Source organism: Malaya genurostris, chromosome 3, assembly GCF_030247185.1.
Source record: "Malaya genurostris strain Urasoe2022 chromosome 3, Malgen_1.1, whole genome shotgun sequence".
NCBI lineage: Eukaryota > Metazoa > Arthropoda > Insecta > Diptera > Culicidae > Malaya > Malaya genurostris.
In genome coordinates this window covers 223,141,896-223,162,443 of record NC_080572.1, presented here as the reverse complement: position 1 = coordinate 223,162,443, position 20,548 = coordinate 223,141,896, and the positions used below count along the sequence as shown (strand labels likewise).

Here is a 20,548-nt window from a genome sequence, read left to right as displayed (position 1 = left end):
GGACAGGCCAACAGGACGTGTTCTGCAGTCTCAAGCTCATTTGGGCAGCCAGGGCAAGCAGGGGATGCCGCGTGGCCGAACCTGTGGAGGTACCACCTAAAAAAACCATGACCTGTGAGGAACTGTGTCAGGCAAAAGTTCACTTCGCCGTGGGGTCTGTCGATCCATCCGGAGACTCTTGGAATGAGCCGATGTGTCTACCTGCCCTTGGTTGAGCTGTCCCATTTCCTTCGCCACTCACGTAGTGAGGCTGCATTGGCAGTTCTACGGGCGTTCCTGTCCCTTCGCGTAGCGTAGCACTCAGCGTCCTCCTTGATGAGCAGTCCACCAAGCAGCAACCACGCAGGCTGCGTCTCCAGATACCGTACGATACGCACTGATCACACGAAGACACATTAGTTTATGAATGCTCTCCAGCAATTTTGCGTTGTGTTCCACCCGGAGTACCGAAGCTCATACCGGGCTGCTGTACCTGAGGATCGAAACTGCTAGTAACCTGCGTTTGCTAGAACTCACCGGCTAGCTGTTGGCCATCATTCGCGAGATAGCCGCAGTCGCCATTGAAGCACGTTTACCGGCATATTCTACGTGCTTGCCCAAACTGAGCTTGTCGTCAAGCATCACTCCCAATTGCTTCAGTGATCTCTTAGAGGTGATCATGCAATCACCAACATATGCCGACGCCTCTTGCTCTGATTTTCTGTTGTTTACCAGCATCATCTCTGTTTTATGATGCTCTAGTTGTAGTTTCCTGCTACGCAACCAGTTTTCCACCATGCTGATCCATGCTCTTCGATGAATTCTCCGTAGACTGCTAGCGTGATGTCGTCCGCGAACCCGACTATCTTGACGCCCGTGGGAAGCCTCAACTTCAGTACTCCATCGTACATTATATTCCACAGGAGCGGGCCCAGGATGGATCCCTGTGGTAATCCGGCCGTGATAGAAGTGCTGCGTAGGCCTTCCTCGGTCTCGTACAGCAATACCCGGTTCTGAAAGTAGCCCAATTGAACGCGTTTTTGACATCAAGCTTTACTACCGCGCAGTAACGAATTCCATGCCTCTTAGGTCGGTTTTTATGGCATCCGCCATAGACCTGCCTTTGCGGAAACCGTAATGTTCGTTACACAGTCCTCCCGTCTCCTCTATGAACGGGGCTAGCCTGTTCAGGATGATTCTCGCCAGGAGCTTCCCTGTGGTGTCGAACAGGCAGATTGGTCTATATGCCGACGGGTCCCCAGGAGGTTTCCCAGGTTTAGGTAACAGTACCAATATCTGCCTTTTCCAAATATCCGGGAACGTGCCTTCGTCCAGCCATCTCTGCATGACCTCCCTGAACATGTCCGATTTGGAGGTTATAGCAACCTTTAGAGCCGCGTTTGGGATACCTGGCCCGGGGGCTTTCTTAGTGTCGAGCGATCTCGCAGCTGACAACAACTCTTCATTTGTCACTCTGCAAACATCATTTGTTGGTAGCGGTGCTGGCGGCTACGGAGACGTGTCATGGTGAGGGAAGTGAACTCTTATGATCTCCTTCAGCTTCGCCGGACTACGTTCAGGGGGTGCTAGTCCCCCTCTCGTTTTGGCCATAACCATCCTGTAGGCATCACCCCATGGGTTGGAGTTGGCATACTGATACAGGTTATCAAAGCAGGCTTTTTTGCTTACGCGAATTGCCTTGTTCAGAGCAAGCTTGGCCGCTGTGAACGCTTCGTTTATTACTGCTCTTGTCTCCGGTGATCTAGCTCTTTGGACACTTCTCCTGGCCCTTAAGCAGATCGCTCGAAGGTCTGATTCGACCCGGCATAGTAGACGACGAGGCCCATATGTTTCATCGTTTATTAGAAAAGCCAAACCAATCAAATGAATCGGTCGAAACTTGAATCGACTCATAATTTTTCTGACCTTCACAGGGTTAGATGTATTCTGCGGAACCTATCAGCTAGTGATGAAATTCTGTAAGTTTTTGTGGAATTTTAATTCGTTAATTTATACCCGGCTTTAACCTAGTTGCGGTCGTTCGCCGAAGTTTTTGTGGAATTTCTTTTTATATATAGTCCAGACTTTTATTGCGGAGAGTCATTCACTGGGGGATATATTTAAAATAATAATTACAATAAATCTTTATCATTGATGGCAATCTTCTGGATCTTCCATAGAAAATACAATAAATTTTTATCCACATTCCAAAAAGATACCAAGAAATAAATATGTCTCAATTTTTTCGAGCACAGCTCATCGTTTATTTAGTTTATGAAGAGTTTTTCACCGATAAACCGGCTCTATTGATATTATAATTGATGCTAATTTTTGCTAGCGGTCACAATCGACTGAGACCAAAAAATCCAGACAAATTATATAATGATGAGCAAGATAACGGATCCTCAAAACTGGATCTCCGAAGGTCGTCTGCACTGCAGAATGTTGTTTTCGACTGGCTGGCAATCGGAAAGGGCCATCACATCTTGGCCATCATTGCGCTTCGGGGTAGATCAACCTGTGAATGGCCAAGCGAAAAATCGGGTTCATGTTGCTAAATATCAACTTTCACCAAATGTGTCAAAAACGGTGCCGATGCCGGCGACGGTGAAAAATGTATCGGCTACGTTCCGATGACGACCAGAGCAAAACCCACCCGCTCTGAAACCTGTCTTTGCAGGTGAAGCGCGATAGGAAATGCAACGATCCAGGCAGGATTGCTATCGATATGAACTATGAAAGTAAAACATTCCTCCTCGTTGGCCTGCAGGCCATTTGGCAGAATCCGGCTCGAGCTTACAAGGCTGTAACTGTGGGACTGATGGTTGCATTTTGTGCAACAGTTTACTTTCACCTTTTCCTTCAGGTATTATTTCAATTGGAATTTTCTACCCGGTGGACTTACAGGAATAATAGATGCGGAAATCCAATGATTTCGCTGGAGCTAAACGAGCGTAGACATTCACTAATCAGCCAGTTGCTAAAACGAACGATCACAATCAGTATAGAAAATATATCTGACTCATGATGAGTCATACCAGTTTACTAATGCCAGCCACATTTCTTAATGACATTACATTAGCTAATTTGCCTACAAATGTCCAGTGTAGAAACGGATTCAGTGATGATAGTTTATCTTTCAGTTTGCCTAACTTTAATCAACAGACAAACTGTATGTTAGTAACATTATAGATCACAACCTATTTCATCTTAATTTTACAGTAAAATGAATCCATACGAACAAACAGGGTTTCTCTATCAGTTTTGCTTTGGTAAAGCTGATTATTGAATATATGCCGCACCGAAAAAAAAAACTTTTTTCCAATATAATTTCTTCACCTCAGGCACGTATCCAGAAGGGGTACCCGAAGGGCTCTGACTCAACCAGAAATTAGAAACAGACACACAAAAAAAAATGTTTCATACGAAGCGAACAGTGTCAAAACGCTATACAATGGAGATTAAATCCGGGCAAAATAAACGACAATAATAATAAGACACTGAATTGTACTGGATAACTGGAAAAAGATTGTACGCGAAGTTACCTTAGTTGGGAAAGATTCTGGTGATAAGAAAGATTTTTTTTTTTGTTTCGATTATAAAGGTTTTAACCTTAAGGTCATTCGCCTCATCGGGACAGAAAAATTTTCTGACCCTATGTACGGGGATAGGAATCGAACCCAAGTGGGCTGCGTGAAAGGGCATCGACTTACCCATCACGCTATACCCGTCCCATGAGAAAGATAATCTGCCGCTGAATCTCGCACTTATTTATTTAGGACTACAAAGACGAACGCAAGTACACTTCGATTACATGTTTGGCTGGATCCAAATCTCGGTATTTATACCGATTTATGACTTCCATACCGCAATACAGATATATTCTCTTAAAATACCGATAATTGGCTGATCATATAGATAAATAAATACGATTTAGAGTTTTGGCTTGGTGAGACACGAGAAAAGGTTGTCGTAAGACCTTTATTTGCTCACCTAACTGAACTTCGGCGACATTTGCCTGGTACTTATGTTGCATGTTATGATTCTGATACAAATATGGTACCGATAAATTTTTGCGCCGGATAAAGATTTTTGGAAAATTACTTGGCAACGCAGATGCTAGAATGACGAAAAGAAAAACAATGTAGGAAGAATAAGAAATTAGTTGTCAGGTCTTGTCTTAGGCTACTTCTTTCTATCAGTCAAAAAAGAATTATTTTTAATCATTTACCTTGAATCATGTTTCGCAGGCCGTTACATTTTTAGCGCTGTTTTTGAAAATAGTTGTGTTTCCCAATTCTGTGTTACTTCTTACGAACCCACACATTTATTCTATTGTGTAAAGCTTCTAGAATGTTTTTCAGTTGTGTTCATGAGGAATTTAATTCATGGACAATCATAATCGAACAACAATGAAGTAAACATTAATTCATGAACAATCTCTTTGGCCATGTATTGCAGATTGCTTCCAAAGCTGGACTTTTGACACAGTTTCTTATCCACACTCTTTTTTAACAAACATGGTTGTCGAAAACAAATTGAAAAAAATAGTTTTTCTATGGAGCTTTCTTGACAATCTGCAAAACTGGTAACCCTGATTACGAATTTGACAACGAACAAAAAAGTAGTAGAGAAATAAACAGAACCATATGATTGTGTTGTCGTTTATAGACGTCAGAGTTCTGTCAGTAAAGAGGAGTTGCAGTTATGATCACCAGTGCAGTAAAACTTCATTCAATTCAATTGAAACCGAATGAGAAACACACTGACGCTCTCTGTACTGCAGAAAACTTCACACTCTGACACACACACACATAACGTTCGGTGACGTAACGAATCGGCAGCATTCAGTTCTTCAATCGATTCTCTTCAAATCAAAGCTCAGTGTAACCACCGTTAGTTGATCTCTTGAAGTAACAAAATATCTCTTTCAATAGTGTGATCGCGGCCTTCGAATGAGGTTTATGTAAACGTTCGACTTGGTTCAAGATAATAGATGAAAGACAAACCAAGTAGCTGAAATATCACTTTCAGAATACACATAAATTAATAATTTCCTCCTTCAGTTTTCATTTTTAATACCTCCATTTGTAATTCTATTCATTCGAAATTGTTCACTACCAAGAGTGAAGACAATGAAGGAGCTAGACTACTTGGCCCTTGAAACTGAGCAAGCAAAACTTCAAATGAATAGGTACGATTATTCAACTGACGATGAATTCTGAAAGCTTCACTTAAAAATGGCAGCAAAAGTCATATGAATTTGTATCGCTATGTTGACGGTCAGTGGCCATAAATTTCTTTTTCATCTGGTAGCATTCGATTGAAAATGAAATTTTACCGCACTGATGATCACACTTGGTGACTTCCAGTGAAACTCTCAACGGATGTGCACGTTGTATCGTGTTAGTATGGAGAAAATTTGAGTATTTCAAAAGAAATAAAGGATTTTTATCCGTACTTTGACGACTCGACGTAGTTACACAGCGAGATTTTCGTTTGTAGTCCAGTGAAAAGATAGTCCATTGGACTATAAACGAAAATTAACTGGCAATATAGCCTAAGTTGCTGTGCCATCAAATCGGCGTCATCTCAAGTTAGGTGACTCCAACCAGAAGAAGAAATAGAAGAAGAAGATGATGATCACACTTTTGAATCAACATAATTTCATTTTGTGCAGTTCGATTTTGTATGAGCTATGCAATACATGGCTTGCTTTTGAATTGTAATATAAAAATAAATGATCAACTTTTTGTATAAAAATATCGAACATTCATTGAATAACACAAAAAAATGTAAAACGCCTGTTCTCTCTAACGTTTTCCATACGTGCGACGTCTTACCCTGTGTGGCATCTCACCCGGATGTGCATTTTTTTTTTCTAATATAGATATCAAGAAAAAGTTTTTTTTTTTTCACAAAATCACTTTTCAATAGGTAGTAAAATCCATCAACTTTTAATAACAATAAGTTAAGTTCTTAATAAGTGAACATTATGTGGCATCTTACCCGCACTCACCCTACACTAACAACGTTTTGAGGAATGATTAAACGGGTCTACTTGTTTGGAACCTCAAAATTTCAATTTCCACTGCTTTGTCTATGACTAAATAACCATGTACGGCATCGACTTTATAGTTGAATATACCTTTTTGGCAATCGTAAGCATTGTAAGTTATGTAATCAAAACTGTACAACGATGGATCGTGTCTCACGCATTTGCTATTTTTCTGTATGTCAAATTCGTTTATGGTTCGAGAGCATCATTCATGCTAAGCATTGTTCTCCGGCGAGAGCGGATACGAGATGAAATCGTGAAATATGATTTTCATCTATAATATTGAGTCATTATTCTTTTTATGCGCTCCGGTGAACAACATGAACACTTGTTTCTCTTCAAGATTGGGCTACATCGGAGCTAGTTTTGAATAAAAACGGACGTAAAACCGCATATCGTTGCAGAAAACCTTTCTTGAAACATCAGGTAATGCCGATTTTTTTTGAGTAAATATTCGTCATACATTTTGAACATTTGAGCTAGACAACTTTACAACCCGTGCGAATTACTTTTTACGTTTTAATCATTACCGTCTGTTCTTGTATCAACCAAAAAACTCAAAGCACTCTACGTCAACTCTACGATTTCGAGGTGTTTCTGAAACCTTACATCCCACTAGATTCCATCAATGAATGCCGTGAATACCGACATGTTTGTTGAGCCCGTGAGCCAGAAAAAATTGTTTGTGGTGGCTTTTGCCGATCGTATTTCCAATTCAAGTGTCGCTAAGCACTCCAATCTGCTATCCACCATTCTCCTTTGGTAAGAGCTGTACTAAAAAAAATGCAACCCACAAACATTTATTTGAGATCGGATATTTTTGAATCTCTTAGATATTATATTCACACATATTAGCTATGTTTTGAAAAGTTGGTATATTCCACTTCCTCTCCTACGGTGAATGCCCACACCTTGGACTTAATACTGCCCATCAAATTCTGTACAACCCTTGCGCCATATTTCTTACACACTTTCATCCACTCTTTCTTTAAATGGTTGTTGTTTTTGAAGACCTTACCAGTTTTCCGAAGCTTTCCCTTTAAAATCCCCCAGAATTTTCCTATGTTGATGTTGATTATACGACTTTTTTCTTTCGAAACTTCTTCGGAATATCTAAGCGGAACTTGTCGAAGAAAAATTCCAGGCCGGAAATTTGCTTGGTGTCCATTTTAACGTACGTCTCGTCGTCCATTACGATGTATTTCGGCTATACCTACAACTCATGGTACAGCTTCCTGGCACAGGATTTAGCCATAATATTCGGTATATACGTTCGGTTAGACCGCTTCGTGGACTTGAAGACATAAAGTGTGGCCCGCTTCATTGCCTATTGGATGAACCAGACGGATGAATTGACCTTTTCGGCCTCTTCCCGGATTAAGTGGTTTGGATTGTGCTTGAAGAATTCCCTCATCTTCCCTGCGTTCACTACACACTAAGATTTAATTCCTTTGTTCGGTAATATTTTTGACGAGAACTTTCGGTAATCTATAGAAATAACCGATATTTCGGTACATGGGTTTTATTTTACAACAATTATGCAAATTTTCACCGAACGATCAGTTTAACGTAAATTTTAATAGCAGAATTCTGTGTTAGATATACAATTGATGCGGTAAACCTGAATAGTCGCCGAATACGGTAAAAATCATACTGTCCGTTTGGTAAAGTTATCTTCCAATAACCGAACTTCTGTGAAAACTGATTGTCATGAAACTAACTGTCAAACAGTTATTAAAATATTCAGTGAGTGTCTTTTTATTAACCAAACGAAAAAAATGTTGAAGGGTTCAACGAATGGATTGAGGTACAGGTCATAAAAGTTTTTAAGACATTAGAGCCACTAACAGCTTTTTGTTTACTTATAGGCAGAAAATAATTTTGTATCACTTGTCCGCTTGCTGCCAACACAAATCATTCAAGAGTAATTTTTGTTGGATTCGACGGATTGTGCAGTGTTTTGGAAGGCGCTCATAATTCCGGTCAGTCGGAACATCTGACACTTTTTAAAATTTCTCGTAGAAAAAAACCATTTTCTTCATACGTTTTTGTGAATATGTGTTGTTTTTTGCAATACGAAAATCCAGAATTTTAACCAAAGGAAAACAAACAAACAAAAATTACCGAACAATCTGTTAGATCCATTTGGTTTACAGTTTACGGTAATTGTTTGACAGTTCAGCAATTACCGAACGATCGGTAATCAAATCAGTTACCGAACTGATTACCGAACGTTCAGCTGTTGAACATTCGGTAAAAAATTACCGAATGCTGCGAAATTTTCTAAGTGTGTAGGTTGCATTTCTTCGCTTTTGATCCCCTTCCAGTTCGCCGCGGAGTCGTCTGGGTTTCGTTGTACAATTTTACCACTCGGGACACGGTCGAATTGTCGATTCTCAACTGTTTCAAGATCCGCCTGAGGGACTCACCTGGATTTTCCACAACCGCACACAATTTTGTTTGGTGAAGCACTTCTTGCATGAAAAGCGTCTCAATAATGCCAGGTAAAAATATGAAATATCTTACGACAGGGCTGCAAAAGTTATTAAATCCGAAAAATGTCTGCAGGCTTCAATTTCTCTAGAAAGTATGATACGCTAAACTAAAAAAAAAAAAACAACTTCGCGACAATTTTGAAATTGTCGCGAAGTTGTTTTTTTTCTGATAATTTTGACGAAAGTCTGCGAAAATTTCGATTTTCCAAAGTCTGCAACAAACAATGTCTGCATCACTGTATACGAAATCTGCAGACCTGGCATCTCTGCTCGATAAGCACTTGACAGATTGCAAAGAAATTTTGCACATGTCAATATTACACTCTGAAACTTCATCAATTTTTACTCATTCAATAAAAAGCTACATAAAAGAATGCATTTTTTCGAGTACAATCCATGTAAAAATGGAAATGGAGGCACATTTTATATAGCTAATAATTTTATCGTATGTTAAATTTGATTGCTCGGAGAAGGAATGAGAAACTCAACTAACAGACGACGATTTTTTGCGGACAAAATGAGAAAAAAAAATCATGCACAGCTTGTGCGAAACTTTGAGCATCAATTCGAATCACTGCTTATCATTTTATCTTCGGAAAAACTAATATTCTGGCGTGTAATTTCTGAAAACGTCATCTACGAAAACCAATCGTCCACAGCATCATTAGATTCTTTCAAACTGTATTGTAGTGTACGTTAATTTTTTGAAAGTTTTCGTCTAAGTTCCCAAGGTGAAAGGGATTTCTTAACTGGGCAATGAATTTGTTGTTGTTTTATGTGACAAATGTAGGGTCTCTGTTCGTCTAGAATATATTCTTTATAATCCGTTCAACATTACATCAGGGATTTTCCATGGAAGTCATATTGGATCATTACTAAGTGTGCTATTCGTGAATGGTCTATACAAAGCAATAATGTCATCTAAAGCAATGTATGTAGACGATGTCTAAGTTTACACATAATTACAAAAAGCTTCCGGAATCACCATCGTGTGACGCTCTCAGTCACCCAATTAGATTTTTTTAGGTTGTACATCTGTCGTTGATATTCTACCGAATTTTCAGCTTGATACCTGGACATTTGTAAAAGTTACGCTGTATTGAGTACATCTGCGATTGGGCATGTGCTCGATTTTGTACAATTTTCAAAATGGAATTGAATTTGCAACAACGAGTTGGCATTAAATTTTGCGTTAAAAATGGTTCCAATAGAGTAACGACATTGCAAATGTTAGTTGAATATTTCGGCAACGATACGCTGAACAAAACAGTCGTTTTTCAGTGGCACGAACGTTTCAGAAGTGGCCGTCAGTCTGTGAATGATGATGAGAGAAGCGGTAGACCATCGACATCGAAATCCGACGAAAACATCAACAAAATCAAAGAATGGATTACCGTAGACCGCAAATTGACTATTAGAGAGATGGAAAAGGAGTTGGACATTGGTTTTGGGTCTGTTCATTTCATGTTGGTTATTGATTTGGGTCTCAGACATGTCGCTGCAAAGCTGGTGCCGAAAGACCGTCACCGTTATCTGTTTTTCGGATTGACTAAAAACGAAACGAATACCATTCAGTAACCACCGAATTCATCTGATTTGGCTCCCTGCGACTTTAATCTATTCGGCCGACTCAAGAAATCGCTCCGTAGAACGCGTTTTAGCACCCGGGATGCGATTATGGAAAAATCGCAGATGGCTCTGATGGCCATATCGAAAAATGAATATAAAAAATGTTTCGAGGATTGGATCAAGCGCTGACATCATTCGTAACCGAATGTTCGAAGTGAGTACACGCGTTTTTTTAACAATCGACATCGGTAAGACGAAGGTGCCTATCACAGCAGAGGCTGTAGTATAGGCATTAAATAAAAGTGATAAAAAGTAGCATCCCCGCAAGTGAGTTCTGTCTGTGCACCGGTTTTGTATCGGTATCAACAGTAGACGCTATTGTGCTATCCTCGGGCAGCAGTTATTTCTATTGTTTGCTACCCGCATCGCAGCAGCCAAATCCTGAGTCAAGGTCACGCTGAAGCACAACGAAGGAGTGAAGGAGCAACTCACCTAACAGCTTACCGTGACATACTGTTAAGTATTTTCTCAAACTTTTTCTTTCAATTTTTACTATTCATATATTTTCTTTTCATTTTATTTCTTTCTTTCTCATTTCAAGTGCGGGAGACTTCTTTACTCCCGCACTTTAAATATGAATATTGATGACAGTGGGGGTGTCTCGGAGGAGGGCGAAGCTGAACGAATGAACGAAGAACATTTAGAGGCTGAGTTTGCTTCCGAGATGCCATATACCCCTCCTATACCATCTCCCCCTCCGATACCATCTCCCTCTCCGATGCCATCTCCCTCTCCGATGCCTTCATCTCCCTCTAAGATATTGCCTGCCCGCCAAAAAGTTTACCAAGACGATGGCTCGGGGGGTCCGTGGGTGGTATACTTCCGGCCCAAATTAAAGTCTCTCAGAGTTTTAAATATTGCTCGGGACCTGGAAAAACATTACTCGGCAATAAAAACAATAGATAAGGTTTCGCCAAACAAGTTACGCGTTGTTGTGTCCGACCTGAAGCAAGCAAACGCGATTGCTACCAGCGAGTTGTTCACGAAGGAGTACCGCGTGTACGTCCCGTCTCATGTGGTGGAGATCGACGGTGTGGTCCGTGACGAAAGTCTGACAATCGAAGATCTGATGAAGGACGGGGTAGGCCGTTTCAAAAACCCCGACCTTCATCCAGTGAAAATTTTGGAGTGCAAGCAATTGCACTCCAAATCGATAGATGGTAAATTTTACCAATCGGACTCATTTCGCGTGACTTTTGCCGGATCTGCACTTCCAAATTACTTGGTAGTGAGTGGAGTTCGTCTACCTGTTCGGCTGTATGTACCGCGGGTAATGCATTGTACAAGCTGCAAACAGCTAGGTCATACGGCAACCTATTGTTGCAGCAAACTGCGATGCGGCAAATGCGGAGAGGCCCATGAGGACGATCTCTGCAGAAGAGCAGTGGAAAAGTGTTGCTACTGCGGGGAGAATCCTCATGATCTTTCGGTGTGCCCTACGTACATACAGCGTGCGGAGAAATTGAAGCGATCCGTGAAAGAACGTTCCAAACGTTCTTATGCGGAAATCTTAAAAAGAACCACTCCATCGACCCCTGAGAACCCGTTTGCAATCTTGCCAGTTGAAGAGGATACCTCTGACGACCCAGGCGAAGGACCTTCCTACACACAGGTTGAAGGAAGCAGGAAAAGACAAAATCTGGCTTCTCCCAAGCTTCCTCGTAAAGGCCTCAGACTGTCCTCTTCGTCACAAAAGAACCAAACGGAAACAAAAAGTGCTGACTCAAAACCGAAGCAAACACCTCCTGGGTTCAAAAAACTTAGGGATGATAAGGAGTACCCAGCACTTCCTGGGGCATCAAAAAACCCGAATGACCCCAAAGCACAACCAGAAAATCCAACAAACGCTGGATTATTGAAATTTTCTGATATCGTGGACTGGATATTAACAGCCTTCAATATTACTGATCCTCTGAAAAGCTTCCTAACTGCTCTACTGCCAACAGTAAGGACATTTTTAAAACAGTTGACTGAACAATGGCCCCTCCTTGCAGCGATCGTATCTTTTGATGGATAATTTACCACTGAGAATCGAAGATATGATCATTGTGCTTCAGTGGAATTGCAGAAGTATCATCCCAAAACTTGATTCTTTCAAATACTTAATACATACTCATAATTGCGATGTATTCTCCTTGAGTGAAACTTGGCTTACTTCTAACATCAACCTCGACTTCCATAATTTTAACATAATCCGCCTGGACCGAGAAGACTCTTATGGAGGGGTACTTTTAGGGATTAGAAAGTGCTATTCATTTTATCGTATTAACCTCCCCTCGACACCGGGAATTGAAGTTGTTGCTTGCCAAATTAATATTAAAGGCAAAGATCTATGTATAGCTTCTATCTACATTCCTCCCAGAGTCTCGATAGGGCATCGTCGGCTTGCAGACATCATAGAACTTCTTCCTTCACCGCGGCTGGTTTTAGGGGACTTTAACTCGCATGGTACAGGATGGGGCTGCTTATATGATGATAATCGTTCTTCGTTAATCCAAGATCTGTGTGACAACTTCAATTTGACAATTCTAAACACGGGAGAAATGAGACGGAACCCTAGACCGCCAGCACAACCAAGTGCGCTGGATTTATCCCTTTGCTCGACTTCGCTACAGTTAGATTGCAAGTGGAAGGTAATCTGTGATCCTCACGGTAGCGATCACTTGCCGATCATAGTTTCTATCACCAACCGTGGAAGACCATCGGAAACAATCAATGTTTCGTACGATTTCACACGAAACATTGATTGGAAACGTTACGCGAGCTCGATATCTGAGAAACTAGAAACATCACAGGAGCTTCCTCCGGAGGAAGAGTATACATTTTTGGCTGGCTTGATTCTTGACACCGCAATTCAAGCTCAGACGAAACGAGTACCTAGCGCGCAAACTAGTATGCGTTCTCCCAACCCATGGTGGGACAAAGAGTGCTCAGAGCTGAAAACGAAAAAAGCTTCAGCCTTCATCTCGTTTAGAAGGAACGGAACTCCAGATAATTATCGGAAATACGCGGCGTTAGAATTTCAAATGAAAAGTCTGATTAAAGCTAAGAAACGCGGTTACTGGCGAAGGTTTGTTGACGGATTAACGAGAGAAACAGCAATGAGCACTCTTTGGAATACGGCCCGTCGCATGCGCAATCGAAATCACGCGAACGAAAGCGAGGAATATTCTAACCGCTGGATATTTGATTTCGCTAAGAAAGTATGTCCTGATTCTGTTCCGGAACAGAAGATATCCCGCGTCGCGACATTGAATACAAACGAAACACTGTTTTCGATGGTAGAGTTCTCACTTGCGCTCTTGTCGTGTAACAATAGAGCCCCGGGGTTAGACAGAATTAAATTCAACTTGTTGAAAAATCTGCCCGACTCTGCCAAAAGGCGCTTGCTGAATTTATTCAACAAGTTCCTCGAGGGTAATATTGTCCCACACGAATGGAGAGAAGTGAGAGTTATTACTATTCAAAAACCTGGAAAACCAGCCTCCGATCACAATTCGTATCGGCCGATTGCTATGCTTTCCTGTATCCGGAAATTGTTGGAGAAAATGATTCTCTTCCGTCTAGACAATTGGGTCGAAACAAATGGATTGCTTTCAGGTACACAATTTGGGTTCCGCAGGGGCAAAGGAACGAACGATTGTCTAGCGTTGCTCTCAACAGAAATTCAAATGGCATTTGCTCGTAAAGAACAAATGGCATCAGTTTTCCTCGACATCAAGGGGGCATTCGATTCAGTTTCCATTAACGTTCTATCTGAGAAGTTGCATCAGCATGGTCTTTCACCAGTTTTGAACAACTTTTTATATAATCTATTGTCCGAGAAACACATGCATTTTGAGCATGGTGATTTGACGACAAAGCGATTCAGTTACATGGGTCTTCCTCAGGGCTCATGCTTAAGCCCCCTTTTATACAACTTTTACGTAAATAACATTGATGAATGTATCAACACATCTTGCACGCTAAGACAACTTGCCGACGACAGTGTTGTGTCTATTATAGGACCCAAAGCTGCCGATCTCCAAGGACCATTGCAAGATACCCTCGACAACTTGTCGACATGGGCTTTTCAAATGGGTATCGAGTTCTCTACGGAGAAAACTGAGCTGGTTGTATTTTCAAGGAAGCGAGAACCTGCGCAATTACAGCTTCAACTAGGGGGTGAAACCATAGCTCAGGTTTTCACATTTAAATATCTCGGGGTCTGGTTCGATTCCAAAGGTACCTGGGGATGTCACATTAGGTATTTGAAACGAAAATGCCTACAGAGAATCAATTTCCTTCGTACAATAACCGGAACTTGGTGGGGCTCTCACCCAGGAGACCTGATCAGGTTGTACAAAACGACGATATTGTCAGTAATGGAATATGGATGTTTCTGTTTCCGCTCCGCTACGAATATTCATTTCATTAAACTGGAAAGAATTCAGTATCGTTGTTTACGTATTGCCTTGGGTTGCATGCAATCAACCCATACGATGAGTCTTGAAGTGCTGGCGGGCGTCTTACCGTTGAAAAACAGGTTCTGGGATCTCTCATATCGACTGCTAATCCGATGCGACATTTTGAATCCGATGGTGATAGAAAACTTTGAAAAGCTCGTTGAGCTTAATTCACAAACCCGTTTTATGTCCTTGTATTTTGACTACATGGCTCAGAATATAAATCCTTCTTCGTTTGTTCCCAATCGTGTTCATTTTGTGGATACTTCTAATTCTACTGTGTTTTTCGACACATCCATGAAAGAGGAAATTCGTGGAATCCCGGATCCTGTACGCCCTCAAGAGATCCCAAAAATTTTTAATAATAAATTTAAAGAAGTCGACTGTAATAAAATGTTTTACACTGACGGATCATATCTAGACGGGTCCACTGGCTTCGGTATATTCAATGTAAATTTCACCGCTTCCTATAAACTCAGTGATCCAGCTTCAGTTTACGTCGCAGAACTAGCTGCAATTCAGTATACCCTTGAGATCATTGACACTCTGCCCACAGATCACTACTTCATTGTATCGGACAGTCTCAGTTCCATTGAGGCTCTCCGTTCAGTGAAGCCTGGAAAGCACTCACCGTATTTCCTGGGGAAAATACGGGAACAATTGAGTGCTTTATCTGCAAAATCATACCAGATTACCTTGGTTTGGGTCCCCTCACATTGTTCCATACGGGGCAATGAGAGGGCGGACTCGTTAGCCATGGTGGGCGCACTAGAAGGTGATATCTATGAAAGACCAATCTGCTTCAATGAATTTTTCAGTTGCTGTCGTCAGAAAACTCTAGCCAGCTGGCAGAATACATGGAATAGTGGAACTCTGGGACGATGGTTACACTCAATAGTCACACAGGTATCGACGAAAGCTTGGTTCCGGGGGTTAGACGTGAGCCGAGACTTTATTCGTGTAATGTCAAGGCTCATGTCTAATCATTATATGTTCAGCGCGCATCTCCGTCGTGTGGGGCTCGCTGAGAGTGGTGTCTGCGTTTGCGGTGAGGGTTATCATGACATCGAACATGTTGTTTGGACATGTGTCGAGTATTGTGATGCCAGGTCCCAACTCATAGGTTCCCTTCGGGCCCGAGGTATACCACCCTTCGTACCAGTCCGCGACGTCTTGGCAACTCGAAATCTTCCTTATATGACTCTCATCTATAACTTCTTGAAAACTATCAATGCTCAAATTTAGTGCTCTCCCTATCTCTTTCTCGTCTACAGCACTCTTCTTTACGTTGCTGGAAGTATGGCCTGTGTAAACGATGCTTCGGAGCATGCACCTGCCTTGAACTGACTGAGTTGCTGGAAGCTACCCAAAAACGTCACATCAACGTCAGAACACACCAACGAAGCATCCCAATCCAGAATAATCTCTTCATTGCTACAAGCTGAAAAACATGAAGATTCATCGAACGCAAAATGTGTCTAAAAGATGTATGCCACAAACCAATGATGTATTCAAATTTCAATTCAATACTGTGTAGGTCCCACCCTCCCTATGTCCCCTTACTAACTGGGGAGTATGCCGCCCCGTAATACGGCATCCCTTTCTCTCCCCCTAACAACAAGACAATCGGCCACGTTAAGCTAAAGCAAATGAGCCTAATAAAAATTTTATTTGAAAAAAAAAAAAAAGCGCTGACATTAGTGTGTTGCAGTCGATGGAGAGTACTTTAAAGGGGACAACATCGAGTTTGATGAATAATATTGTATTTTTAATTTGCTGAATAAATTCCGGGAACTTTTTGATCAATATATATATATCGAGACAAAACCAATATGGACACCCTATCACAAGTTGCATTTCAATGAAATCGAACGAGTGCAAAAATGATTTACTAGGTTATGGCTAAGACGACCTCTTTGACGTCAACGTCAGTAATTACCCAGCTACTAAAATTTGCGCTTTGATCATTACATTACAAAAGGATTGAATTTTGCTAAATATCCCACCACTCGCTCAGTATGCTATTGTACAGTCAGGAATGCCACTTCTGAAAATGTTCAACAAATGTAGCATAATAATCATGCTAATTTGTAGATTTTTGATAGAATGACTTTTAAAAGCAAATATACAATCAAGTCAACTATAATCACATCATACAAAGATAAATAAGTTCATATTGCATTGTTTTGTGGGTTGGCGGCTCAATGCATAGGGCGCTGGTTTTATAAGCCAGTTGTCGTATGTTTGAACCCCAACCTGGAAGGATTCTTTCACTGTATCCAACTTTTTCGTTTTTTTCGCGATATAAATCTAACTAGAGATTGTGAGAGAAGAACGAATATGAAAATTATAGTGCCGTAGTACTCAAGGATGAGCAAGGATGTGAAGATAATGTGCGAAAAAGTGAAACGTGACAAGGGTCGTTTAAGTAAGCGAAAGTCATCTCGCATCTAAACTTTTACCTGCTACCAGCGGAGTCGAACTTAAGCATTTCAGAGGTGGAAATCATCCGGGTCTCTGATATGGCAGAAAGTAAAGGTGAACGTCATTTACCATTGACTATCCTAATTCTAAAATTCAAAACTCGAAAAAGTAATACAGGTCTGTGAGTTGAAAGAATAAAATTGTACGACCTAGCTAAGTAGCGTTGGGTTCTGAGATTAAAATAAGCTCTTGTCCGAAATGAGAAACTATACTCATGTAATGTGAATTTATTTGTCGATATTATTTCGATAGTAATATTAACAAAACGAACAGAATCTAAGGCAAGCTCTGCTCGTGTATTTATTCTATTTTACAATAGGGTATTATTGTTTTGTGTTTTTAGTATGATACAACAAAAAATGGCAAAACGTGTAACGTTTGAGTTTTATCTATTAACGGTTCTAAGGTTTTAACACAAGTCATCCTGGAAAAGCAGCAATCTCTACCATCTCTATGAACATTCCGAAATGGAGTGACGTCATTCAAAACGTCATAGGTATTGTTTTGACCCTTGGTTTTGCCGTTTCAATATGTTGGCTCCCGAAACTCGTCTGACCACTGTCGAGACGAAATCAAGCGCGTAGTACGATTAACCGAAGATTATGTAAACACATAATCAGCTTGACCTGGAATTCGGAAACTTTAGAGTCGTAGTCGTAGTCGTAGTCACCACGTTTATAGACCGGTCTCCGCTGCGATCAATGCGCAATGGTTGGCGATGTCGCGAATGTGGCTCGCTATAGTAGGAGGTCCTTACGACCACCACGAAGCTCAGTGGTCCGCGCTTAAATGCCACGCTAGTACAAATTGCTTTTCCATCGCTTTTGAAGGGCAACCAGTTCAATATTATCGTGCAAGATTCCCGTAGTGTTGGTCAAACTAGGACCTTATCGTGCGGATTCTGAATGGCCATACAGAGCGTAGTATTGGTGAGACGGGGCCAACGGATGTTATGCAACGTGTGACCACAGCTGTTTATGAGCAGGCTCGGTTTTACATATTTCTATAACGAATAATACTGGCACTCACCTTTCTCTTTCAAGTTAAAGTTAGCTGACTTCTGGGTAGTTGTCAGAGAAATGCACAGCAGTAGAACTAGTAGACGGACCATTTTGGACGTTGGTTGTCAGTGCATGTGTGCGTAAGACAGCGGGGAATTTTAAAATGTACCTATCCGGAAATTTTATTCACTATTCTTCACTTGTCACTTCACTTTGAGCAGCAGAAATAAGCACACATATTTACACTCTTTTTTAACGATCAATTTGACTCTTTCGCTTTTAACTGAAAAATAAATTTTATCATTCACCAGATCATCATCACACTTCCTATCATCGGTACACGTTTATCACACATTTTCCACGAATAGCAGCGATCGTAACCCAATTAACACTTTAGGATTGAATCACTGATTATTTCGTCATAATTATGAGAAAACGGTTCCAGAGGTAACAACAAAAGTCCACATCTGATCCGTGACACTGTTTTCGAGCAGTAAAGATTTTCTAGTCATCTATTTCAGGTCCCTGTGGATGTAGGATGCTTTTCTCTGGAACAAACTCAACCGTCAAATCGAATTGCCACTACGAAATTGCGCGCGCACTCTCGAGCGGATTTCTTCTCGTTTGCTGCCCAGACTGCTAGGTTTAGAAGAAATTGTTTGATTCCCAAAGAGACTCAGATAGACAGGGAGCGAGAGAAAGAGATCTTATGTCCAATATGCGACTGCTACGACTACTATGATAATTAACATTTTAAGCTCAATCGGTGACTATTTTTGCACAGCCATCTATAGGTCGTGCTTGAAGGCAGTAGTACTCAGAAACAGTGACGATCGGTAGCATTTGGATATGTCGGATATATGACGGTAAAATTCTGAACAGATATCATTACATTATGTGTCAATAAGCCGACTTAACTAATACCATTAAGGGCTGAGGCCAGTGTGTTTTAGGGCATTTTAGAGGGCTATTTTCACGCTTCAATTCTGATTTTCTCAGAAACGGTGACGAATATAAAAAAACCCAACTGACAATCTCTTAGAAAATTAGTTTAGATTATTCTGTGAAAATTTCGGAATGATTCATTGTCAATTCACCGCTAAGGTCGGGAAAGTTTTTTTCTGAAGGAAGAATTGCATAGCTGAAAACGACTTTCATTCAACATTCAACTTGTTATTGATAATTTAATTTAGATGTGATTAGTGCATAAAAACATATATGTTGTGGTGATAAAAATGAAGTGAAAGTTATTTTTGTGAAGGTAAGTCGATTTCTTTGGCGGCGCCATTTTAGTTCCCTGGTAACGTAACGAAACATGAGAGAGAAATAAAATCGGCTCAAAAAGGCTGCCAAACAATCGGTAGCTTTCTTGGATTTTATGTGATGTAGTTAAACTAGTGCCCGAAAATATCAAAATTTTCTTAGCAACCCGGTCAAATCGAAAGTCATTTTGCACATTTGCGAGAGAGCATGGAAAGAAATGTAATATGCACAGCGAGCCACGTGGTTTTACGCGACCTACTGGCCTCAGCCCTTAAAGGAAAGATTAACCAAAAATCGCAATTTATTTTATAAATCTATTTTTTGTATTTTTTCATTTGGCTGCAATTTTGTATGAGCATTCTCTATAGCCATAGAGAATTATTTTCATGTTTGGGTTTCCATTTCTACGCTACAATAGAAACAATAAAAAAACTTTAACAAATGCGACTCACCTACATAAACAAATAAACAAATAAACAAATAAACAAATAAACAAATAAACAAATAAACAAATAAACAAATAAAAAAATAAACAAATAAACAAATAAACAAATAAACAAATAAACAAATAAACAAATAAACAAATAAACAAATAAACAAATAAACAAATAAACAAATAAACAAATAAACAAATAAACAAATAAACAAATAAACAAATAAACAAATAAACAAATAAACAAATAAACAAATAAACAAATAAACAAATAAACAAATAAACAAATAAACAAATAAACAAATAAACAAATAAACAAATAAACAAATAAACAAATAAACAAATAAACAAATAAACAAATAAACAAATAAACAAATAAACAAATAAACAAATAAACAAATAAACAAATAAACAAATAAACAAATAAACAAATAAACAAATAAACAAATAAACAAATAAACAAATAAACAAATAAACAAATAAACAAATAAACAAATAAACAAATAAACAAATAAACAAATAAACAAATAAACAAATAAACAAATAAACAAATAAACAAATAAACAAATAAACAAATAAACAAATAAACAAATAAACAAATAAACAAATAAACAAAGAAACAAATAAACAAATAAACAAATAAACAAATAAACAAATAAACAAATAAACAAATAAACAAAGAAACAAATAAACAAATAAACAATTAAACAAATAAACCATCATTTAGAAGCCGAAGAAAGCCCCGTCTTGGTATTTTATAC

The 20,548-nt window shown here is 39.8% G+C and overlaps 1 protein-coding gene across 7 annotated transcripts in view; it reads right to left on the bottom strand.

The window, feature by feature from the left end:
- LOC131434549 (uncharacterized) overlaps positions 1–20,548 on the bottom strand; it is a 157,993-nt gene that overhangs the window by 124,722 nt on the left and 12,723 nt on the right. For 5 of the 7 annotated variants that reach the window (XR_009230345.1, XR_009230349.1, XR_009230350.1 and 2 more), the window contains exon 2: positions 18,120–18,374. Coding sequence is in view for 1 of the 7 variants with exons in the window: in XM_058601370.1 (XP_058457353.1) it covers positions 18,120–18,201 (82 nt within the window). In the remaining 6 variants the exon portion in view is untranslated. The other 2 variants (XR_009230347.1, XR_009230346.1) reach the window with 2 other exon arrangements.